The sequence below is a fragment of the Eulemur rufifrons genome, chromosome 25, assembly GCF_041146395.1.
Source record: "Eulemur rufifrons isolate Redbay chromosome 25, OSU_ERuf_1, whole genome shotgun sequence".
In the NCBI taxonomy this organism is placed as follows: domain Eukaryota; kingdom Metazoa; phylum Chordata; class Mammalia; order Primates; family Lemuridae; genus Eulemur; species Eulemur rufifrons.
Window position 1 is genome coordinate 8,526,636 of NC_091007.1, and position 26,567 is coordinate 8,553,202.

Sequence of the window (26,567 nt, forward strand, 5' to 3'; positions counted from 1 at the left end):
TCTCCTGGGAGCTGGTTAGGAATGCGGACTCTTAGGCCCTATCCCAGCCCCCCCCCCCCCCCCAATCAGAGCCTGCCTCGTAGTCAGACCCTCAGGTGATCCATTTGCACGATGTTTGAGAAGCGCTGATCCAATACAGCATTTCTCAAGCTCTACTTTGTGCCTACGGGTCACCTGAGGATCTTGTTAAAGTGCAGACACCTGTGCCCCACCCTCAGCTACTATATAACAGTAGCCGGGCCTGAGAACCTGCATTTCTCCCACGCTCCCTGGAGACGCCTGGTTGACAACCATATTTTGAGCAGCACTGGTCTACTCTGCTTGGGAAATTCGTTTGACATTCGGTGGTGGCGGAGACAGGAACCCCAGTGAGGGAGTCAGGCTGGGTTTTTTGCTTACACTGTACCCATGAACGTGACCGTGAAACTGTTTCCTGGAACATGCAGCCTGTTACGGGAGATGGATGTGTATACACTTGACTGTCCAGGCCAGTCCGCGATGGCCATCGTGAGACAGCAGAAGAGGGAGCGTGTAAATCCTGCCGCGGGGGCTCAGGCCATTTGAGTTGGGCCTCGCAAGATAATATTAGGACGGTAACAAGAGGGAATATGCAAACGGGTCTGGAAAAAGTTTGGGGACACGATTGTGAAGAGTCTTAAATGTTTTGTTAAGGACTTTGGATTCTGGCTTGTAACTTTTTGCTGTAGAGACATCTGTTTTTGAAATTTTTCACATCTAATTGTACTTACCGTTTGTATATGTGCTTTTTCTCTTTTTTTCTCCTTTTAGGATTAAGCATGAAAACATTGTTGCCCTGGAAGACATCTATGAAAGCCCAAATCACTTGTACTTGGTCATGCAACTGTAAGTACCTTGTTTGTTTGATGACTGCAGACCAGGGTGCAAACTCCATTGCCTACAGGGAGCAGGCAGGAAAATAAATGAATGTAGTGAGTGGGCCGAGTGAGGCCTAGGGAGTGTTGAGACCCGTGGAACACTGGAGAAGCCAGCAGCTGTCTCAGGACAGGGGGTTCGCACACAGGCATGATCTACAGGCCTTGCTTGTGTGCAACTGCTGGGCTAGACTGAAAACCTAGAGCCCTGACAGTGCATCCGACGCTGCCATCGTGGGCTGTTATAGCTTTCTAATATGCCAGGTCCAAATGCTGCTGCCTGAAGACACTTCAGTGGGCTCATGGTGTGAAGTACACTTTGCTCCTGTCTCTAGGAGAAACTCCCACCCTCGTCTGCCTTTCCAGGGATGCCGGGGGAGGGACGCAGATGGTAGCTGTGTGCTCCGTCCCCTCCCTTGGGCTGTAACTGGGGCAGGTAACATACATGTGATTGAACTGGGGATTCACGCCAGACATAGAGGAAGTATCATCGGAGTCACAGCAGTTGACATTATTACCCCGCTTAGGTAATTTCTGCCTTCCATTAACACTGGAGATGACCAAAAGAGGGAAGAAATGAGAAAGCCAAATATTCACATAGGGACTGTACTTGAACATGTATTTTTAAAAATTTAAGATGAAATTAGCTTCTCCACTCACATAAACACTCTAAGTGTTATAATTCCTAGGTGTCTCCTAGGACTACATTTATTAGAATTAACTAATAGAAACCGCATCAGAGTGTTAACGCCATAACCAATACCAGCGCAAATAAATTCTGGAACGCCGTAGTATTAAGCTTAATGAGAGAAGAGAATTTTTGTTGAAGATCAGAATGTATACTTAATTTTCTGATTTATTAATGATTTTCAGACTTTAAATTGCCAAGGGTATGTAGAAGAATTGAGGATTTGGCTAACAATTTGATTTTCCATGTATTCTTTTCCTTATGGATGTTGAAACAACACATTAACTTGGGATCGTGTCAGAATGCACATAAATATTCAGCATTGCATGTATTCAATCTTCTGTTATCTTTAAAATATTTTAGTAGGTTATGGCATTTTTGTGTCAGTATTTAATGGTGTCCACACTGGAAGCACATGTATGATTTTGCTCTGTCAAATGGCAGCTGTAGGTGGTGACCAGTGGTTAAGAGATTTGTGTGTTGTGATCAGCCATGAGACTGATTGTAAGTCAGACAAGCGTTTTGACTGCTTGGTTCCACGTTAACTCTCCAGTGATCTAAATGCCATCTTTTCTGGTTGCTTGGTTTTCTGTTTTACAATTTGCCAGATTTCTGGTTTTTCCTAGAAAGTATTAACTCTCCCCAAATTTGGGGACATTCCCTGGAAGCTCACGTAACTTTATGTTATAAAAAGTCTTTAAAGATGCAGGTGAATCATTTTCTTATTAAATATTATTGCCTAAGCGAAAGAATGTGACATTTTGGTGACAAGCAAAAGCCCCACAAAATGTTAGCCATGTGTTTAAATGCGTGCATTTTCATTAGTAATGCAAAAGTACTAATACTTTGAATCCAAAGCTGTATGTATCTACTTGCTTAAGTTTTGGGTTTATGGAACTATACCCAATTATCAGTTAACGTACCCCCAAATATTTAAGTCTCACCTCTGCCTCTTACTAGCTGGGTGAATTTGGGCAAATTACTGAACCTCTCTGAATATTAGTTTCCAAAATGGAAAAAAATGGAGATAATAATAATGTTTACATTGGAGGACTATGGTGAGTAGTGAACGAGAAGAATGTTTGGGAAACAGTCCGTCACCAATAGTAGGTCTTCAATGCATGCTGGCTTCTGTTTGGACATCTATGTCATTTCATCACTGTGTCTCTACAGCTAGTCTTTCATTTTTATGAGATAAATTTTGAGTGGATTTAAATTTTGCCTTTCTAAGCAACTTGGTTGTATGCTTACCAGCAGAAGTTTATGTAAAAAGGCGTTGGCATGAGAACATAAAAATGTCTGAAACAGAACCAACCTTAGAACAAAGCTTGGAAGTCATATGGTTGGCACAGCTGTCCTCTGCCCCACCCTGAGCTTTTCTGTGAAGGACATCCTCCCTCTTTTGCAGTTAGAGAAAAACCTCATTAATAGGGACCACATTCATTGAGAATTTTTATTAATTCAAAGAGGAATTAGGGTGGCATTAACGTTTGGGGGACCCGGGATGAGGTTTGTCTGGGAAATTAATCACAAAATCCAGTCTAGAGGCGATGAACATTTGAAATAGCTAAGGAAAAAACTATGTATGTGTACTAGTAAGCAGTTTAGAAGCTCTATTTACATAAAAATTAGATATGCTAATTAAATGTTAAATTGTTTTGATTCTTTTTTTCATTAGTTCTCATTACTTTTTTAAAAATCAGCTTTATTGAGGTATAATTTATGTACAATTCACTGTACCCATTTAAACTGAATTCAGTGATGAATGTCAGGGAATCCTACCCAGAAAGCCACCACCACAGTCAAGACAACGGAAATTTCCAAGAGCCCCAAAGAGTCCTCGTTCCCCTTGGAAGTCCTGTGTCCTGCACCTGTGACCCCAGTCAACCAGTGATCTACTTCACTCACTAGAGATGACTTTGCATTTTCTAAAATATTATATAAATGGATTCAGATAGTAAATTCACTTTTGTATGTGGCTTATTTCACTTATTGGGAGATTCACCCATGTGGTTGATCCCTACAGGAATTATATTTGGTAAAACTTTGTTAGTTTAGTCCTAAATATTAAGTGTATTTTAATGTCATAGTTATGTCTTTAAAATATTTTATGTCAGATATGTTGAAAATTCAAATTAGCCTCTCTCTTATTCTTTCCTTGCCTCTATTAGTTATCTAAATTAGTGAGATTTTTTTTCAAAAAAGCAATGGCCAAAAAAAAAGAAAAAAAACAATGACAGAAAACCCTTGATGTATCCGAATATAATACTAGTAGGAAAGTCTTTGGTTTGGTTTGAGGATTTCGTGGGCCGTGTTAATTTTTGTTGCATTTTTGTTTTTGTTTGGCAAGGCTCAATAGTGTTTGTTCCTAAGACCCCGTATCTATTCTGTCTGGATCAGTGGGAAAGTGGAAAGTGGATGTTTTTTTGTTTTGGTTGGTTTGTTTTTATTTGTTTGAAGAGCTTAGAAAAGTCCTTGATTTCTAAATATGATGCTTGGAGAGGATCTAAAACACGACGTTGTGGGGGACTGTATTTCACAGTATTTGTGCCTGGGAGGTTTTTGGTTTCCCTGGAAACATCATCTTGGGCACTCAGATATAATAGGGGAGGCTCAGCACCTTAATTTTGTTACTTTTCTAATTGCTGTTTCAGTTCTGAGTGTCGTAGCAGATTTGTTCCTGTGCTTCTGCCGCAAGAGAGACTTGCTTGTTTACAGAGGTCTATAATTAAATTTTATTTGAGTTTTGGACAAATACCTTTTTTTCACGATGCTGCTTTTTGGAACATTCTTCTTCAGACAGTAGGAGGTCGGTGTGACATCGACATAAGTTATAGATGAAAAGTCAGTTTGTTTAGAGTTTGTTTCCCACCTGACTTTGCGTGTGGAGAATAGCCCGTGCCTTGGGACATGAGAAAGGACGCTGCCTCAACCTCCCCTTTTACCTCTGTAACAGCCTGGGAAGTAAAGTAAGCTTCAGGCTGATACCATTCAGAGGGTACAGCAGAAATACTCTTTTAAAGAGAAATAGATGTTATTCCTATTGAAATATATCACATTTTCAACAAGACTTAAATTTCCATATGTGAGTGATGTCTCAATTTATGTCCCCAGCCTGGTCCTCTCTGCCGAGCTCCAGGCTTGTACATCCAACTGTCTGCTCAGCAGTTCCCCTTGGCTGTGTCATAAGCATCGCTCACTCATCAGATCCAAAAACTGTTGAATTTCCCACGAAATCTGCTCCTCCTGCTGTCTGTCTCATCATAGCAAATGGCAGTCCCATTCTCCCAATGGCTCGGGCCAAAAACCCAGAGTCATCCTTGACTCATCGTCGTTTTCTCTGACACCCAGCAAGCCCATCCATTGGTCGCCAACTTCAGAATTTACATTGAATCCAACCACTTCTCACCATCTCTGCAGCGACCCCCCTGGGCCAAGCTACCCTCCTGTACAAAACGTATCTTTCTTCCCCCAACCCTGCCCGACTGTGCTGTTCGTTCTCAGCATGTTAGACCTGGTCATGCCTTTGTTGAAAAACTCCCATTGGCTTCTCATCTTAGTGTCAATGACAAAGTCCTTGTTGTGGCCACCGGGGCTCCATGTGTCCTGGCCCCTGGGAACGTCTCTGACCTCCTGTCCGCCACTCGCTCCCTCTTTCCTTCAGCTGTACCCAGGCTGGTGTCCTCGCTGCACCCTGCCGAGCCCACACCGCCAAGCTTTGTTCCTGCTCTCCTTCCCGGCTGGGACACTTTACCCTCATGCTGTTACGGAATAAAGGAAACGCTAGAATTTCTGCCAGGTGTCACCTTTTCCTCGAGATAATTCCCCCAGCTCCCCTGCATAAAATAGCAACTCTCGCCACCACCACTGACGTTCCTTCCCTGTCCCCTTTCCTGGCTTCATTTCTCTCCACAGCACTTGTCACCATCCGATAAGTTACCTCTGCTTTTGTCGTCTGTTAGAACAGTGCTTGCGCATTCTGGTAGGCACTTACTAAATATGTGTTTAATTAATATGATCACCTGGAAAAGGAATAATGGTTCACACATATTTATTTGCTCATGGAATCCTTGCAACAAACTCAGGAGCTACTGTTGTCCCAATTTTCTATGAAGAACCTGAGCAGAGAGATGGGATCCTTTCCCCAAGCCAGCTAGCAGTCCCGTGTTCGCACTTGACGATGATAACATTTTCTAGGAAAAATATCTTTTCGATACCATTAATGTGAGTAGTTAAGTTTCCCTAGAAAACTCAGTTATGATTCAGTAAGTATTTTAAAAGCAGAGCTAACTAGAAAATACCCTCTATTTTATAGTGGTTTGTGAGGGGAAAATATGTTTGCTCAATAATATCACAGAAACATACTAGAACAATCTCATTCCATTCACAGCAATTAACATGTTTCTTAAACAATTTTTTTAAATTAATGAATGAATGGATGAGTGCATTTTACCAGTGTTGTGATTTGTGGCGTTGCACTTATTCCATATGAGATATAGGTATCTTTAATATTTCTTTCTTTCCCTGATGGCATTAAGCTGAGTACGGCTAGTTACCCTCGGAAGCTTGAAGAACCGTGGATTAAACACATATTCTGTAAAGAATATTAATTTGGTTCCCGAGTAGCCTAAGACGTGAAAAATGATATGCAGCTTCCAGGAGAAAATATGATTTGTCTACGCTGTTGGCTTGTGCCCGAAGCTATTGGAACTGTTCCCTGTTTGCGAAGGTCGCCACCATTCGCTGTCGTGTGGATATTGTATTCATAAATCATGCACTGTGTTCCCAGAAACAGTTTTAATTAGAACATAAATTATTACTCCCAATAGAAAGCCTTCTGTAAGTAGCCAAGCGTAATCGTGAAGAAAAGAGTGTTTCTGAAAGTGACACCTTAATATATTTACATATATAAGTTACCAAAAAAATCTCATTTTGTTCACAGCAGATACGAATTGAGAGCCAAAGGGGCTTTGGGTTTCTCTTCGGTGTTGGAGGGGTGGGAAAGAAGCTATTGCAGCCAGCGTTCTTTGGTAGTTCTCTTGGTGGAGGCGAGATCCTGACCCACAACGATTGCTTTCTCCGTGCAGAAGAGCTACCCTTAAACGGAGGACGCTGAGGAGTTAGCCAGATGGCTGTGCTGCCGTCGGGGGGCTGGCTGGGCTCCCAGCAGAGGGGCTGGTCCAGAGAGGGGCGTGAAGGAGACCGGGTGGGAGGAGGAGTCCAGTCTGTGAGGGGCTCAGTCTGCGAGGGGTTAAGTCTGGAGGGGTTTGGTCCTGTGGGGCTTCAGTCTGGCTGGGATGGGGGGCCATGTGACATCTTGGTGGGAGCTATGGCTGGAGACGCCAGCAGAGGCAATGCGATGCTTCTGGGGGAGGGGACCCAAGGGGAGTGGCAGGGCCACCACAGGTGGAGCCAGGCCACTGACCATCCAAGAGGCACGGGCGTAGCGGAGGAGGGATCCAGGGAAGGAGCCCTGGGACACTCCGGGGTTTGCGCACACGCCATGGTGCACGTGCTCTTCAGTGACTATATCCTGACTTGCCAAGTGGATCCAAGTTCCCAGAGGCAGGGAGCATTGAATCAGGAACGCAGCCCAAGGTGACCTTGGGAATACTCTAATCCAGCCCCACCTTCCGGCCTCTTGAGGGAGTGACTGCCCCTTCTTGGGAATCATGGAAATCTAAGTGGTTTCTTTCAGAGATTATTTGATGGGGACAGGTGAGGCTATAGGTGCAAACTTCCTCTCGTTCCCGTTTGGGAGATTGTGTCAGGCATCTGGAGGGAGGTTTGGGGATGATCTCACAGAGTTCGTGTAGGAGAGTAATTTAGAGCATGGGATGGGAGTTGAGAGCCACAGGTTCTAGGCTGCTGTCTGCCTCTGATGGGGTCTGTGACAGCTCAGCACCCGGCATCTCTGGGTGAACCTATAAAGTAGAAAGGTTTTTAATTATTGTTGTTTGTTTTAGGCAAGCCTAAAGTCTAGGGTCTAAAATTCCATGTTCTCATGTTTCTTTTGCTGTTCCCATTTTCTCAGTGTAAATCTCCACAAAACAAGTACAGAGGCTAGAAATCCAGTTGTTGGGTTTTCTGTGTTTGCCAGCAAAGTCTTTCTGTTTCCTGAGATGATATTTCTAAAACCATATCTCATCCCTTCGAATCCGCGGAGGTTCGTGAATAATGCGTGTTGGTGACGCTATTGGCATTGCGGCCCCAGTGAATGTATGAAATTTGATGTTTCCCACGGGGGAGAAGGCGGGTGGCTGGGACTATGAAGAGGCCCTCTGGTTCCAGTTTGGAAGCAGGCATTGAGAATTCTGCTAGATCCCCCTTTGTCACATCCAGATGATTAATTTTATGTCTTGATATGAAACGTCCTTGCTGCTGATAGGCTCAGACTCTCAAGCTATCTGCTCTATCTGCTCGTTGCCAGCCTGCCTTGATTCTGCCAACTCCTGACCTCCGGCCACTCTGTTTCCTAAGTTGAAGGCTTTGTTGAATGACTCACAGATTGCTACTGTCTTGCCCAGCTCCTGCAACCATGGTGATCAGTGTCTGTGAGGACCACCCACATAATAACCTGCGTGTTCCCTGACCAGCTCCCCTCTTGCAGCTCTGTAGCTGAGTAATACACTCCCGCAGCCACTCCCTAGAACGTGTTTCCTGGAGCTGCCACAGCTCTGTAATCTTAAGCCCCGCCACTCTGTGTCTGCCTCCAGCCTAGTGGACAATGACTCCTCCGTTTGTTATTCTCATGCCTGTTCTCTGACATCATGGAGAACTCCTAGTGCCTCTCCCCACCTGCTGGGCTTCCCTATCCAACCTGACGCCTTCCAGCATCCCCCTGCGCACTCTCCTGCCAGCATCTTTCCTTCCTTGCCTGATGCATCCTCCTTGCAGATGCAACACCCGCATCGGTGCTCCTGCCTGCATCCTCCGCTCCTGCATCAGGGCTGCTGCGTCCCGGGGAGGAAACCACATAGTCGGCTGGTGGAGATGCTGAGAGTTAAGTGGTCTTCAATCCAGCCCAGCCCTCTCCTCTGCTGTGTTTCTGGTTGGATTCTTCTGTTCTTTTGTATTCCATGTATCTGAGATACTGATTGCTCTTCCTAAGCTATCTGCTCCATAGCCTTTGAGGGAGTACCTTGCAAGTCAATTTAAGTGCACTAAAATGGTATCAGACTTCTTTGTAAACAAGTCCCCCATATTTTAGTACATTGGTTAAAAAACAGGTGGGAATCTTTAATCAAGGTATTCAACCAATTCAGTGCCCGCAACAGTAGCTTTTGAAGTTTGTAGCAAACAGCAATCATTGAAAACAAAACTTGAAACACGTCCCTACAAAAGAAAGGAAGAAACTGAACCAATTAAATGATGAAAGCTCAAATGGTGTGTAAGAGTTAGTTTTGAAGTTCTGTATTTGTGCTTTGGAATAATTCAGTCTGCAGTGAGTGTCCTGGTGGAGCTCCTATTTTTAATTGGATAATTTTATTTCTGTACAGCAATGAGAAGACATTAAGAAGGCTGATTATTTTGCAACATCCAAGTTTGCAGAAACATTAAAAAATCATTAATAGAGACAAATTATTTGACAAGGTTTATCTTTTGAAAGTATGTATCTAAGAGAGTGTGTGTCTAAGAAAAGTAGCAAAATAACAGTAACAGTAAAAAAATATCTGGGCTGAACTGCTTATATAGTTTGATTAAAAATTTACAAATTAAAATTCGTTCATTTAGCAGGATTTGCTGTGAACTTACTAGGTATTGCAGCACTTATAGACAGAATATTTTCCAAGTTATATTATGATTAATAGGGAATGATTAATTGAAGGTGTGGACAACTTAAAACTTAGAAATCATAAAATGCAACTTAGAAGAAGATTGCAGGCAATTTTATGAAAAAATAAAAATAATAAATCCACATTGGAAAAAAATGAATTCTTCAGATACACACTTAGTATCATACAAATTAAAAAATCGATTTAAACATGTATGTGCTTAAGTTATTTTCTGATATTTAATCAACAAAAAGAAGTTAAATGTGCTTTTTTGTTCTAACGTATACAGATAGAAGTTATTTTAATTTTTTGGAAATTTTATATTTTAAAATAGGCTTACAAAAAGAATTTTATTTAATAACTATCAATATAATAAAAACCAATTTATTAATCTTTAAATAAACATTTCAAATGTATGATTTTATTAACTTCAGTGGCTCTTTTCACTCTCAAAATGGACTGGTTGGATAATAATTTACACTGTTGTTCTGTGATACTCTTTTTAACTTCCCTTCCCTCTAAGAATTAAACCAGTCCTTTCTGTCTGCTTTCACTGTGCTCCTTATGTGGTTTTAACATAATTTCTTTGCTGTTATTTGCTTAGTCTGTCTCTTCTAACTATATACTCCTTGGAAACAGGATCACTGTCTTAGTATTTTTGCATCTTTAAGGTCTAGCACAATACCTGGTACGTAATAGGTTCTAACAAATGATTATTAAGTAAATGAACTTAGGAATCCCGAGACGTGTGTGTAGAACACCTCAAATGAACTAATCCATTAGTAAAAATGTTTATTCAACACCGTACCTTTCTTTTCATCACCCCTCCGATAACCATTCATTCAGACCTCCAGTGACTAAGCAAATGAGACTGAAAACATTTCAGGGCAGCTACACGTAGTATTTTCACTCTTAATGGATGCATAATTGCTCTCTAAAAGGATGAGGTTGCATTGCATGCCGATGTGACATTTAATGCTTTTAAAACAAACATGAAGCCATAAGGAAGACCAAAAATTAAGGATGGGGAATGTCATGTTTTTGAGAGTAGCGATGTGCCCAGCCATCGCCGATACACACACGCTGCAGGGCCCAGCAGCCAGTTTGTGCTGCTTGGGAGAAGTCAGAGGGCCTGTGTGCAGGGACCTAGTGGCAGCAGGAAGTGTTTCCCAACATCTTGGTATTGTGAGAAGCCTTCATTCTCCCTGGAAGAGTGGAGAACTTAGGGTTGGCAGAGGTTTTCGGTGGATGGATTGGTGACATCTGGTGGCATCTCCGTATAGGGTCCGACGTGGTGGGAAAGAAGAGAAACTGTCGGGTCAGACACTAGAGAAGGGAGTATCTCAGAAGTAGTCCCAGCCGGGGTATTTCCTGCTGACTTATGCCAAGTTCTTTGGAAGAAAAGTCTCCAGCTATTGTAGCTTATGAGCCACTCGAAGGAGGTAGCTAATTTTTTTAAAAGACATTCCTCAGTATAGTAGAAGATTATTGATTCATGTGTCTAAATACTACTTAAAGGCATCCAAATAATGAGGCTATTTAAAAATATGTTTAAATGCTTGCTTGTTTTTGAAAAATCACATCACTGTATGAATTGAATGTTACTATAGCCATGGTATGTAAAGATGTGATTGGTCAGCTTCTTCTGTAAATACATATTATACGTCCCTATTTGTAATCCCTATAATGAAAAGAAAAAAGTAAGAGAATATATTCAGAGGAGGTTGGGGGTTGGGCCAAAATTTTTTCATTCATTGTGCAAATTTATGTATTTATTTATTCAGTGTTAAGATCTCCAAACTCTGGAAGTAAAGTTAACCTGGAATAGAGAACCTTTTACTCTATGAAACAAGCAAACATTTATCTTAAGTGGTTACTATGTAATACTGCAGATAGAAATGACTAGCCAAGTAGCTGCCTTCTGAAATTCTAGCAAAGTCTGTAAGTGAAAAATATTTTTCATGGGTTCCTAAAGAGTTAAGCTTTGTCTTCCAAAGGTAATTTAACAATAGCCATTACTAATGCCACTGTACCAGAACTGTGACCATTAGTTGTAGATACATGTTAGAACTAGTTGGAAACACCAGACGTACCTAAGTTTTAGCATCTTCTACAAGGACTCAGTGCTGAGTGACTGTCCCTTTTTCTTTTGGAAGAGCCACCAGAACTCCATAACAGCCACAGTATTCACTTTGCCCAAATATCTGCCTTCCCTAGGAGTACAACTTGCTCAGCTGACAGTAAATTGACACAGGCCCCTTATAAAGAGCTGAGTGGTTCATCCTCTGTTTCCAGGAATAGTTCTCTGGCCACTGAATTATGCATATTTTTATTCAGAAAAGTCACCCCGGGCCTTCTCGGCGGTGATTCACTGTCTCTCGGTGCTCAATCACCCTGGGCTGGATAGAGACAGAGAAGGAGGGGGGGGAGAGAGAGAGAGAGAGAGAGAGAGAGAATATGAATATGACATTTTTTGAGTGGGAACCAGTCATGGAAGATTAAGGATTGGCGAGCGCCCAGAGACAGACTCACACTTTCAGAACAGATGAGAGGACGGTAATGGGAATTCTAGACTCTTCAGGAAAGTTCTTTTGCAGGAGATTATGAGGATTAGGTGGGACTCACTCTGCCTTGTGCCAGCTCCTGCCTCTTCAAGGGTATCTTATTTTGTTCCAGCCTCTCCAGACTACAGCTGCCCACGCTCTGCCGGGGCGCAGACAGCTGATCTGTTTGCTGTGCAGATAGAGACACAGTTTTCTGGATTAGGGTTGGTGATGGCCACCGTGAGAGTCTTGAAGTGGGCACCTGTCCATCAGAACAGTGGTAGATCCACAGGCTCAGCCTGGTTCTATGGTCCTTTTATGCTCACTTGAGCCTGTTTGGAAACTAACATTGTTTACACATAAGTCACAGTATTTACGCTAGGTACATATTTGGGAATATTGTGCCCTGAATGAGATGACTTTGTACGTGCTGATGTGGAATGATTGCAGAGATATGATGTCAATGAATCAGCACCAGGCATGACATTGTGTAGCGTATACTCTTATTTATGTTTTAAGACCAAGTTATATAGAGATGTATACGCTTATATGTCTAGGAAGTGTCTGGAGGAATATATAGAAAACTGCTATGGGTTGATTCTTGGAGGAAAGATTGGGTGTTTGGAGTGGGAAGAAAACATTTTTTTTTTTTTTTTTTTTTACTGTATACTCTTTTGTACTATTTGAAATTTTTTTTTTTTTTACCATATTTTAAAAAATTACAGAGGCCCTGTGTGTACTTATTCCCATGGCTTTAAAGCTTAATTTGCAAAAATCACTTCCTGGATCCATAAAAACCTTTGGTTCCCTCCAGCAGACAGATCTTTTACTACCGACCTCGAATAGTAATTATTTTGCTGCTACCAATAATTCTCACAGCAGGGAAAATCAATTATCAATGTGCCAAAAAAATTCATTTTGCTGGAAGAGTCAGAGCCTATATATTCCTCTGGAAAGATGGGATGGAGAGAGGGAGTAGTTACAGGCATGTGTAATATACTTGAAATAGGAAGAGACCTAATGTGGTGCATTCTCAGAACGGATCCATTTTTAATATCAGACTTCATACTGAGCCCTTAATGACTTGGGTCTTCTGTTATCTCACTGAACAATTTCTGTTGATTCAAGATCAGCCATTCCCTTTGATTTATTGATTCTACGCTCAGGAAAAAAAAAAAAAAAAAAAACACAGTGTGTTTTGACAAAGTGCCTTTTAACACAATGCCTCTTGTGTTGTGCCCAAAAAAATCACGTGCCAGAAGTTTCTACATCTGTTCTCTCCCTCCTGGGTTTTGTGCTTGAGTAGATGAAAGATGTTGTTCAATTCCCATTACGACTTTAATGTATGATTGTGGAATCTTTGTGAGTTTATGAGCTCCTAATTTTGCCGTCATGTGAAATGGTGGATGGGCGGTCGTGGATGGCGCCTAAATTCTAACTAAATTATGTTCTCTCCTGATCACATCGTTAAACTAAACCAAAGGCATGTGTGTGTGTGCAGCTTAGGAGGACCCAACTCAAAGGGCGGAGGCATCGTGTTATCGTAGGATAAGAAGCACCATTTGTCACAGTGCAAGCAAGAGAGCCACTGGCTCAACTCAAAGGCTACTGCTCTCAGTTCTGGGGGACAAATCAGAAAGAGGGAATGTTGACGTTAACAGCCGCTATGGGCTGCAATCTCTGGAATTTTCTTCCCCACTATGTTACAGCTATATCGCTGCGACAGAGTGTGCTTTCCTGCCAATATGCCTCCTGTTCTTCCCTCACAGCATCTCAGGAACATCTTGGCTCGTAAGCCCAGGAACAACGTGTTTCAGTTTCAGTGATCAACAGACTTTGAGAAGGGCCATAAATACACCCGATGCATGACCCACATATGTAGGTCTCTGATCGAAGCGTTAAAATTAGTTCAGAACAAAGAACCCCTGCTCACCAGCAGTGGACGTGACCAAAACCAGCCCGGAATCAAGGTGAAGGAAATATCAGTTTAATTCAGGCTCTGCTTACAAAGTACTTCGTGTTCTAATTTTGTCATAAGTTTAGGGAATATCATTGTGACATGTGTCATTGCATTTTCCAGACTAACCTTTAAGGGACTGTGTATCTGGCCACACAGTTCTGCTTTCATTCTTAAAAAAAAAACCAAATTATTCATTGAAATACGAATAAATAACAACCAATCACTAATAACTAACCTTTACTTAGCTTCTGAAAGAAGATGCTTGAAAAAGAGAACGCTCTAAAGAATTACTAAGAGCTCCATAGAATTTGGGGCCTTAATTTTATCAGTTTTATTTATTTATTTGCCACATTTGAAAACTCCTCCTGAATCCATCCTTAAGATCCACAAAGGAGGTGGTGAGGTTGTGCGGATCCTTCAAAGGCTTAGAATTCCTTCAATTTCCAAAACCTTTCCAGTGTTAGCTTTATCCTCAGATATCTCTGCGGTGAGTTATGTTCTTGCAGATTTTGTAGAAGGCTGTTCATGTGTCTGAGAAAGGAAGTGTAATGTTCTCTTCTCAGCAGCCCCATACAATGCTTGGAATGGGGAGGTTGGTGTCCTGCCCCATGGCGGTCCTGCTCCCTGCAACTTGGTCTAAAGTGAAAGAAGAGAAGTGATGCCCACCCTGTGGGGTGACTGTGTTTGTTGACTTGGGAGGTTTCCCTAGCAACCAGCTTTAGTCACTTACTCAATTCTCTCCTCCTGCCCACCCTTCCCCTTTCAAACAAGGCTTAATCTCTATTAATTGCTTAAGTATACTCATTAACTAAGCAAAGTATACTCTTTAGTAACCTATTTCTCCTTTCGGCAATTTGACAACCTGCTTCATAAAGAGGTTGTGCTTCTCTCTTGCCCCTCATTCAAAACTTAAAATGCATCTGAACGGAAAACTCAGTGAAAAGCATCTATAAAGTGGTTTTCTCAGAAAAGAGTCGATGCTAAGAATTGGTTTGAACTGAGCGTGATATTTACAATGTAAATTATGTTTCTATTCAGTTTATTATTAAGTGGGCAAGAAAATGAGGTTTACGTTTGATGAGTTCATTTGTATGGTTTCTTCTGATTTGGGGTTTGCCATGTGATCAAAAGGTTTATATGAAGCAAACAGCATATTAACATACAGAGAACTTTCTAATGCATGGAGATCATGAGTGCTGATAAGTATTTATATTATTTTATGATTTAGTCCTGACCGTGGCCCCAGCCTGTAACCTGAGTGCTGGCCTCGCGCACTGTGGATGGTCAATTCTCTTTGTTCTCCGTGTGGACATGTTCGCTTCACCCAAACTTTGTGCTGACCACGTATCTCACGTGACTACAGAGCTGATGACAGGGAGAACTGTCAAAAATAGCTACCATTTATTGAGTACTTACTGTGCCAGCCACCGTTCCACGTACTGTTCATGTATTGACTCATATAATATTTCTGTGTGTATTACTGACATCAGCTCAAGTCCGATATTCTGTTGACAGCAGGTCAGCCCAACTATTTCATGACGCGAACAATCACACGGGTGGCTGAACCACTAATCCCCGAAACAGCAAAGAGGGTATCTGGAAACTTTCCCTTCTTTTCCCCCGAGTTATTGAAGACTGGCTTCAAAGGGATGCTTGAAACGGAGGAAGGGCCAAGGTAGGTGGGCTTTCCAGAACCTGGGCGTCAGCCAATGAAATAGTAGGGTGTTAGAGTCACATAACAAGGCAGTCTCTAATGATGACATGAACTGGCATTTGTGTATGGGGACTGATAGGCTGTGGACAGGAGAGGTTGGATGTCTGCTACAACATTCAAGTTTTCTGTGTTTTAATATACAGTGTGTGTGGTGTGTCTGGCTTGAATAACCAAGCCAACATTTACGTGCACTTTACATGTAAATTGCATCCTACGCGTGTCAATTTCGGGCTCGCCAGCAACAAGGAAGGCAAGCGAGCCGATTCTTCCGCAGCTGTGGGTCACCTCTGGCCTTCCCACCTAGTTAACCTTGGCTCTGAGAGCTGACACAGTTTAATAGTGTCATCTTTGATTCCAAAGAGAGATGGTACAGATATGATAGCTTCTATTTTGCTCACAATTTTTTTCAAAGATGAAATTATTTAAACCAAATGGTTGAACTGTTTTTCTCCGTCACAAAGGGCTCTGTTAACAAAGCACATGTTTGATTTCATACATCAGTCATCGTACGGTCCCTTCATAGATGGTTTTAGCTGCCAAATTAGCCCATTGAATAACCTGGTCATAGATTGTCATCTGTTTCTTCTGATGTGATTTTTTTTTTTTTTTTTTTTTTTTTTTGAGCTTTCCCAAGTGCTAGGACAGGGCTGCTGCCGTGGAGCCCCTTGGTACTGTGGCATCCTTGTTGGGGACAGGGTCCTGACCTGAACCTGCCCAGCCTTTGCCAAACCTCTCTCCCTGGGGACTCAGCCATAATCCTTCCTCCAGTCACTTGCTAAGGTTCAGTTTCCACCTGGATGGGCTCCCGACTTACCAGACTGGACCCCGTGGGGACCAGCAGCAGCCTGGATCTAATCCCTTCACCATCTCAGCCCCTTAGACACGTGGCCTTCAGACCACTGGCCTCCGCATTACTTTGCTATAACAAATTACACAAAATCAGTGGCTTAAAACAGCGCAGATTTGTTATCTTCCAGTTCTGGAGGCCGGAAGCCCAACATGGGTCTCACTGAGCTGGAATCGAGGTGTGAGCAGAGCTGTGCTCCTCCTAGGGGTCCCAGAGGAGTATGGTTTCCTTGTCTGCTCAGCGCCTGGAGTCCTCTTGCTCTGTGTAGCTTCTGGCCTCTTCCTCCATCTTCAAATCTCTCTCTCCTCCTCCCTCCCTCGCTCTCTGCCTCCACCATCACACGCCTCATCTGGCTCTTTTAGGGGCCCTGCGATGACATTGTGCCCACTGGGAAAAGCGGGCTCATCTCTCCATCCCCCGATCTTGCATTTGACCACAAAGTCCCTTCTGCCATATAACCTAACATCCTCGCAGGTTTCGGGGATTAGGACCTGGACATCTTGGGGGAGCCATTGTCCTCCTTCCACAGCCTCTGTCCTCAGGGCCTGCCATCCCCTGGGTGGTCCTTTCAGCCTCAGCCCTGCCCATCCCAGCCCCCCCTGCTCCCCGTGGCCACCACGTTATGACAAGCATTGTGACAAGGAGCTACAGTCTGACGTTTTTAATTATTTTAAGGATAAGGTGATGTTTTACATCAGATAAAAGCGTGCAGTGCTTTAGTTACCCTGGAGTGCGCTGACGTGCAGATGTGCGCGCAGACCACCTGGGGGCTCCTTGGGACCGCTCCCTTTTTGTCACTAATGACCGTGTTGTCATTACCCTTGATTGAGGTGTTGGAGTCGTGCCTAGCTTTAACGTTCAAGGGTGCTTTGATATGATCAGTGTAGCAATGTAATCAATTAAAAAATTAAGGGACTGTTTTAGCAATGTAATCAGTTAAAAAAATAAGAGAATATTTTCTCTCTTTGAAAATCTCGCCATACTTTAGCCTTATAAATAGACATGTGAGCTTGAGTGTTTCCCAGATTGTTCGATAATTGTCCTGAGGTGAAAAAGCGTAAAAATCGCTGCTTTGAAATTATCCTGGGAGTCTGAATGCGTCACGAAATATTCATCTGCTGAAGTTCTACATTCATATTCATGTTCAGCGGTAATTGTCTTAATAAATGAAAATGTCATTCTCTAACAGCTGTCACTTACTGACTGAATTCTGCTTGTAAGTCTTGATGTCCTTCTTCATTGTGTTTGGAAACCTGAGAATTTTCTACTCAATAGAACAAGTAATTCTAGTCATAAATTTCAAATTCTTGCTTTCATAGGAAGATGGGACCTTCAAAGAAAATAGCTTGTGAAGACGTGTCAGTTTTCTATAAATACACACAGTTTAGGGTTAGAAACTTTTCTATCCTGTCTGTCTTGTTTAATATTCTAGGATATTTATCTGCGTAAATCCTTTCAAAGGGTGTCGGAGTTTCACCGCTAAGCAGTTTATTGGCTGTCATACTTGTGTGACTTTTTATTAAACTTAGAAAGGAAAAAATATATACTAAATTCAATATAATTTACATTTTTAAAAAAACAAACAAAAAAAACAACAAAACCCCAGCTTGCCTTATGGGCAATGTAAGGTACAGGCCAAAGCACAGGGTGTATTTCTAATACACAGATTCATCCAGAATTTAGAGGAAATTATGGAGTCAAATTTGGGTTCAATAGTCCTAAAAATCTCTCAAAATGATTCTCCCTTTCATATGTCCAAGAGCCAGAGCTAGAAACAGACCAGAATTTGTCTAAGAATTCTCTAGGGACCCAAAAATGTTTCTTTTTAAATAACCTCCTGGCTTGATACTTTGTTGCTAAACATAAAACAATGAAGATTATTAATAATAGGAAACTAGATTCAACTTCAGCAGTGCTACTGAGTGTTTTGAGAATGCAAAGATATTTTTTAAAATCAAGGACAAGAGTCAAAGACCCTTGACACGGGAGCTCTGCCTGCATTTCTGCTGAAGTTCCTGGATCTCCACCTCTGGTCTGGAGTTTGGCCAGGCGTCCCTCGGCGTCTGGAGTCGAGGCTGTGGGCTGTGTCCACTCTGTAGCCTTGTGGTGTGAAAGGTCAGTAGGCTCTTTGGGCAGTAGAAGGCAGCCTTCCGTGGGAAATGGCTCTCACAGTTCCCAGCAGTTGGCTACTAAACCCCACAACGTCCATTCAATTTACTTGGCAAGAATCGTTTACTTGACAGGAAAACTCATGTGGCCTTGGAATGGCGGCCATTGGTGGAAGTATTAATAGTGACACTAGTTGGGCCAAGTTTCCTAAAAGTAGTGACTTTATGAATACTACTCTATTGTCAAGCTTAATATAGTTTTTAAGTATGCATCAGCTGCAGAAACATAATTCTTGTGCAGGAATTTAACCTGATATGTGATGCATAACAGTTGCTCATGAAATTTAAAAGTAGCCTTATCTGCTAGAATCCTTAGATATAGAAAGTCACCATGTACACTTGATTAGCAAATACTGAACTCTCGTGCTCCCAGTGGAGATAAAGGGTTAGGTTCCTGTGAGACTCTGGTCACACATTTTCATAACCTTGTTATGTGTGTCAGTGTTTGAAGACACCTCATTTAATATATATCATCAGTTCCTTAACATTGAACTCGGCCAACAGCATGATAACTCACACCTGAACAGAGTTTATGTAACACACCTATTTTCTCCGCAAGGGACCGCCTTCCTGAGCTTAGGAATACTGGATAACACCTCAGCACTGTGCTTGGGACAAAATCACCAACAAAAAGCACAGAAATGTGAAAAATATGGCACTAAATAAATTGCAAAAAGGACATTTATGAATATTAAAACAAGCGGGTGGAGCATTGCCTCATTTGACCTCAGCTAAGAACGTGAGTGTTGGGTGACTCCAATTTTCTGCCTTCTGCTCATGTCCAAGAATGACCACAAAATGGCCATGAGTGTTGATTTTGGAGTTACAAAGAAATTTTAGCAAGCAGGTGAGTTCGTAAATATAGAATCCAGAAATAATTAAGATTTTGATTTTCTTTACTAAACATCTTTGTCTATACATACATAAAGCACACAATTTTCCACTTCCTGGTCTGAAGGTCAGTGTCTAAAGGGGTGAGATGGTGAGAAGGGGCTGTATCGAGGATATTGTTGGGTGTGGTTGAAAATTACCGCTAATTGATTGAAAAGTTGACATTTCCACTTTTTAGTTGCCTATAGATTATTCTTTAGTGTCCAAAGAGTTTGCACTTCCTGTGGCTTATTCACTGAAATTATAAACTAAAGTGATTTGAAAACAAAAAACACACTAAAAACACACTAAAACAAAAATCCTGCACAAAGATTGCAAAGATTTTAATTAATTAATTACAATTAATTGTCATTATTTGCATGCTTTCAGTACACCCCCGAACAGACCTCGGACTTCTTCCAGTACAAGCTAGGCTGGAGGTGGAGAGAGCCCAGGGCTACCCCAGCCCTCTCTGGGCCCGGATGGCCTCGTCTCTTTCAGGGCAATTTTGTTTAATTTTATTTTGTTCCGCTATTCACTTTAGGAGCCTGCCATAAATAAAGGCAATTTTATCTTCCTGCACACAGACTCACTTGCTCCTAGAAAGGAAATCTGTAGTTCTTCCCTCCTAGAGTGGATAAATCCCAGATCTTAGAGGATGAACGTTGAGAGAAGCGTGTTTCTTGTCTCTGTGCTATTCATTTGGGAGCTGGGCTGGGGGCCGTTCAGAGACCCAGGTGTCAGGGACTCTGCCGTATTCTGCACACAGGTATACAGGCGTAGCAGCAGAAGGGACAAGGAAACCAGTGTCCATCACTTCTGCCCACGTTCCTCGGTCAGAGCTCATTTGTGTGGCCCCTCATCAGATGCCCAGAGCAGTGGGGAACGGGGGCCGGGGACGTGTGCCCAGGTTGGGCAGCTGCTTTCTGGAAGCAGCGCCCTGTTCCGTGAGAGGGGAGCACGAATCCTTCACAGACAGCTGGCCGTCCCTGGCACACAGCGGAAGATGGCGGGGGACGCAGCTCTTCTTGGTGCCGAGGAAGTGAAAATGTGGAAGAACCGAGGTCAGCATTGAGGAGCTGCGGTTGCTGTCCATATTGCTGTTCAAATCATCCTCGTGTTCAGGCTAAGCCCCTGTGAATGTGCCATACCTCGAAGGCTTAGAAGCCTTGTAGGCTTCAGGGAGACACAGTAGAGAGTGTGGGATCTAACAAGAACGATAGCTCACTTTTCCCATGAAAGTAGTGCGGGCCACACCTGTCTCTAGCACTTCCCATGTGTTGTCTCATGTAATCTCTAAATCTCCATTACGAGGTCAGTTCTATTATTATGAGCCCAATTTTGCAAGAGAGGAAGCTGCACAAAGTCACATAACTTGCCCTCATTCTCATAGTTGGTGAGCAACAGAGCTGGGATTTAGGTCCAGGTCAGCTGGGAGTGAGGGAGAGAGGGGTGAAGAACACAGGTAGCACTGGGGACGGGAGTGACATAATGTCCCATTTTGGTACTTCCTGAGGATTTTGCACAGTATGCATGATAGTGGCTGAAAGTCAGCAGGCCTGTGCATTATCTTAGGTCCGTGCTGGAGAGCATTGTTCCTTTCAGATCATGATGCCAGGCACTAGGGCCAGTGGGGGTTTTACGGTCATATCACACCCATTTTACAGACACAGAAACTGAGGCTTAGCGAGTAAGTGGCATGTCCAAGGTTCTCATAGTATATCAGAGTTGTTTCCCAAAAAGAGTTCATCTGATATTTTGGGTTCCATCCAAGCAATAGCTGGTCGCCATTAAGAAGATACCTACTTGTCACATACACCTGAGATTTTTCTAAAGTTTAGCTATTTTTTAAATAAATCTGTCATTTGTCAACTGTCTGACTGATAAGCAATTTTAGTCAATACCAGTACCTCAGTCTCTCCAGAATTTGACACAAATGTGGTGCCATCCTTGTTGGACCTACATGCTCAGCCACAGAACTAAGTCAGGTCAAAGATTTGGTGACTGCATTTGCTGTTCCACAGTCTGCAAATGGCTCTCCGTGGCCCGGCTCGGAACAGCTGGTGTGGAAGCCACCGTTCCCACAGCTGTCCTGGCTCCCGGAGAGTTACGTCAACTGCTAATACCGCAAGGAAAGGCGCTCCCATAGCTCCGACCTGGAAATGATACATATGTAACGGCTTTGTCAAACAGCCTCTTTCATATGTCGCCCGGATGCTTTTAAAGACAAATTTGAGTTCAGTAGAGGAGACTTGAGAAGCTGTCACACCGTAAACTCTCGTATTTATTCAAAGGTGTAAATTCCATCGATGAATCATCCAAGGTTTAATACTCGATTCACTCTTCATGGTGAGCCCAAAATAAACCAATATTGTTCTTTGGATTATTTCCCAGCTTTTTGGAAACGTGCCTGTGTGCGTGTGTGTGTGTTTGTGCACACAGACGTTCGAGGGGTAACTTATTCAACTGACCCTCCAATTAGTGATATTAATTAACTCTTACTGCAGGTATTTCCACAGCTGTGCTTTATCCATCCTGGGTTTTTTGGTTTGTTTGTTTTTTTTTCAGTCTTTTAAAAATAATTTTAAGAAGCAGCCTCATTAGGGCAAGGTTAAAAAATAGAACATTATTGATGTGAATCCTCCTGCTGTTATCAGCATTCAATATAAATGCAGCTAATTAGAGTCATCGGGCCCCCACCACTGCTGGCATGTAAATATGACTTCATTATAATCATTGTAATTACTATCTTAGTTTTCTATGAGACATGCAGTGAAAATAGCTAGGGACAAACGTGGGCACGTTGAGACCTTTATCTGCCGTAGCCGGTCCTCCCAGAAGAAGTCACATTTTCAAGAGTCTCATATTTTCTGTATCTCCGGTGATAACACTTAAAAAGAAGAGATTTTCCCCCAAAACGATCCAAGTATTGAAACTCAAGTGAAGTACACAATCTGGATGATTGACAATGTATGAAATGACAACTGGGAATAAAACGGGTCCCGTAGAACTTTGGGAGCGGGGGTGGGGGTGCATTGGGTCATTAGACAGGAAGCACTGTGGTTCGTGTTTTTCCTTTAAATGCTTGAGAGCGGTCATTGCATGCATCTCCCGTGGAAAGTCTATTTCTTACTGTGTGAGTATAATGCAAGTTACATATCGCTTCTTTGTGTTCTGTTACATTATTCCCCTGCAGTGGTGGTGTTGGTAGTAATATTGGTTCTAGGAACATCTACATAATGAGAAATTGAAATAAAAGACATACGATGGCAAAAAAACAAACAAACAAAAAAAAACCCTGGCAAGAAGTGTTAGGCAGAATCAAAACATAGAGGCCGTGGGTATGCTGTCTCAAGTTAAGCCGGCTGACTTAGGCACTGCTTAATTCCTGATTTTTAGACTGTAGATTAGGTTTCTTCATACCCGGGTCTTCACCTACTATGCGATACTGAACTCAATTGGTATAACCCACTTTATAAAAAAGAAAAGAAAATAGAACAGACTAGAAAATAACATTGTGCCGTACATAGTAAGGGTAATAAAATCTTTCTTGATGCATGTTTTGTTTCACTCGCATGAACATGTGTGTCTACATAGTGTCTGCTGGTTTAGGGAGACCAGCCTAGTTTTTGACTGTGAGTATGGCTGTCCCTTTCTATGCAGACAGCTACCTCTATTTAAGGTAAATGAAACCAGGAAGAAGGTACATTGTGTGTAACAAAGATTTGCGGCAGAATTCAGTGGTTTAGCTTCGTTGCCGAGGGTTTAGATGCGCTTTGTGTCAGCCCCATCAAAGTGTGATGGGCGGTCGGCGCCATTCTGAGCATAGCGGTATCTCACAAAGCTGCAGTGCCTGGGGACAGGAATGCTTTTATTAATCGAAGAGTCGGATTCACTAAAAGTCATGCTAACTAGAAACTCTTGGTTTCTTGATCATAGCAGTAGTGGGATAAGATGCAATACAATAATTTAGCATCCTTATTTAGTCATTTAATCTTTATCAAAAATTATAAGACAGTAGTCCCCCTTTATCTTTGGGGTATAGATTCCAGGAACCCCAGTGGATGCTTGAAACCTTGGACAATGTATGCATTTGTGTGTGTGTGTGTGTGTGTGTCCACACACGCTGTTTTCTTGATCTGATAAGTGAGACGGCTGCTGAGTGACTGCCTGACGTGTGGCATACACAGTGTGGATACGCCAGACAAAGGAACGATTCACGTCCTGGGTGGGATGGAGCAGGATGGTGTGAGAGTTCCTAACACTCCTTGGAGTGGTGCACAATTTAAAGCTTATGAGTTGTTTATTTCTGGGATTTTCTATGTAATATTTTCAGACCACAGTTGACTACAGGTAACAGAAACCAAGGACAAGAGGGAACTACTATGTCATCATTCTGAAATTAAGCACCAGGGCACAGCAGTGTAGATGTAGAATGTCAGAAAGATCTATTTTCCATGCATTTATTCTTTTATACAAGCAATTTTTGAGCACTTCTTCTGTGCTGTGCTCTTGGAACATACAGATGCTATTTTGGCCCTAGGTCCGGAGGCAGAAACAGATGTGTAGATATACAGTGACACTTTAGGGTGGGGAGGGCCAGAATAGAGAGAGAGACATATAAAGTTGTCTGGGATTTTAAAAGAAGATGAACTGTGCAGTTTGGGAAGACATTACCCATCAGAAAGGTATTTGTAATAAAACGTAACAGGCAAATAAGAATTTTCCAGCGTGAGAGAGAGGGAGGTTCTAGAAGGGGTGGGGGGACATATCCTAATTCCAGAACGTAGCCTGGAATGTGCTTTCTTCAGTCAGCAGTTGATGTCCTTTAAATGTCAATTGCTTCTTTCTCTTAAAAATAGAATTCAGAAAAAAAATAATTCTAGTTATTCAGGGTACCAATTAGTGGAGACCAGGCTAATTGCGATTTCACTGTAAGTTTAGTGTATCAGAAAGCAGGATTCTAAGAATGTGTTTCTGTTTTTGGTTATGTTAAGAGAGGTTGTTGTTGTTTATTTGCTTTGGCCGGGGTAGAACTGGATCTATGTCATTTTAGTTCTGAGTTCTCACTTACTAATCCAATTTGGCATCTCATGTCCTTTTCCCCACAAGAATTTAAGGTGTTTATTAAACAGGCGAGGGAAGAGAGGGTCAAGTAAAGCATCAGCAGCAGGGCAGGCGGCCAGAGCTTGCTCAGGACGGGCAGGAAATGTGTGCTGGAGCCTGTGACGTAGCAGACGTGCAATGAGGCACAGTCAGAAAAGAGAGAGATGGTGGAGAGATGACTTGCTCAGCATCCGGAAAATTCCAGAATGCAGAGGGCAGAGGCCGAGACAATTTATTCAACATTACAGTTTCCTGTCCCTGAGCTATTCGGAGTCGTGGTCCTTTGACTATGATGACGACAGGTAAAGGTTTTGAGGAAGCACGGCTGAGCAAAAGGCCAGGGGGGCTCGCGCAGGGCCACCTTTGAATTCCTGGGCGGCCCTTGCTGGCGACATGACACTGGGCAGGGACAAGACCTTCTCTGAGCCTATGTCCAGAGCCGTAGAGTCAGCCAACAGCACATCTCCTTCCAGCCCTTTTCTGTGACAGTCGCTAAGGATTTATATGTGCTTAGCAAAGTCTGGGCCCCTGCAGATGCCCAGTAAATGGGTTTTCTCTGCCCTCATCTCTAACCCCACATATGCTCCTGTGCTACTCTTTGACTAGGAACTATCGAGGTGGCATTGTCATTGCAATGGCTAGGGGGTCCCACATGGGATTTAGTTTAAACTTCTCTCTCGAAAGGTCAGAATACATTTCTACAACACAGTAAACCTCAGTGTTGTACAAACAGTGCGGTCATTTTAGCCGAGACCGTGATGGTCCCCCCAAGCGGTTCTGTGTATGTGCCACTTGGGTTCCGCCCCCTGTGCCATCGGCTCCTGTCCCACACTGACCACGCGATCCAGCTTATGCCTGGAGGTTCTTACAGCCTCGTGGTGAACGAGTGTGTTTCCCTGCTCTGGTTTTGAAACATACGGACTTCGGTGTTGGTGGTGGGAGGGAAGTAAGGAGGAAGGCAAAGCAACCCAGCCCCAGCTGATGATCAGAAAAGCGCAGGAGGGTGACAGTGTGCTCTGTGTGTCTGCTTCCCTTCTGTCCACCCAGTCCCTGATCCCGGTTGGATCCCAACTTGGAATAATGAACCTACGATCCAGGCAGCGTAAATGCAATTTGGTTTTTTGTTAAACTATGTAATGTACTTTTACCACTTGTTTTCATAAATCTTTAGATGACCTCAGCAAAAGAATTGATTTTTTTTTCTTTGCCTGTAATATAAAATAATTTGCATGTCTCAAACCTCTTTAATAGTGTCGGTTTCCTTGAGTCACTTTACAGATTTTAACTCCAGCATAAACATCACAGCCTTGCAGACAGGTATGTTGTTGGCATCTTTTCATTTTGAGGTGGTTAGACAGTGACTTTACAGGCAATATGATTTTCCTAACCTAGGATTTGATTGGGTATTAAATACAGATGACTTTTTTGATGTAATGGAGCTTATTTTAAACGACTCCAATTATAAGTTAGGGCCCTGAAGTTCTGAGGTCACACAGTAAGAAGCTGAGCTAGAATCTACACTCTACCTTGTGAAGCTAATTTTCTCTTTCCTCCATTCCATTCCTGCGGGAGTTTCTTATGCAGTTATGAATACCCGCAGATATTTTATTTTCTGGAAACACGTTATGTTACACACAACTATGTTCTACAGATAGATACGCATTCTTCCAAATGCGTGTTGTGGTATGAAAGTCAGTTCACTGGGAGAGGGTTATTCAGTTGCACGAGGAGAAGTCCTTGGTTAATGGCTGTAGGATTCTAGTAACTTCTTAGAGTGAATTCCTGTCCCACCGTAAGTCCTAAAGCAAACTGAACACCAGGCAGATGATAAGGAACACCTTGTGTCATATAATCAGTTCAAAACATTACAGACAATATTACAGACCAAAAAACCTTACAGGGCCCAAGCTGGACAGGACCCCTGCCCTGGCCTGGCCGGTCTACCCTAGTAGCTTCACAAACCAAAGCACTAGGCCATTGAGTGACCCCTGAGCTAATCTGGG

The 26,567-nt window shown here is 42.7% G+C and overlaps 1 protein-coding gene across 3 annotated transcripts in view; it reads left to right on the forward strand.

Moving 5' to 3' along the window:
- CAMK1D (calcium/calmodulin dependent protein kinase ID) overlaps positions 1–26,567 on the forward strand; it is a 294,987-nt gene that overhangs the window by 191,955 nt on the left and 76,465 nt on the right. For all 3 annotated transcript variants that reach the window (XM_069458689.1, XM_069458691.1, XM_069458692.1), the window contains exon 3: positions 790–864. In XM_069458689.1, coding sequence (XP_069314790.1) covers positions 790–864 — 75 coding nt within the window. The remainder of the gene's footprint in view (positions 1–789; positions 865–26,567) is intronic.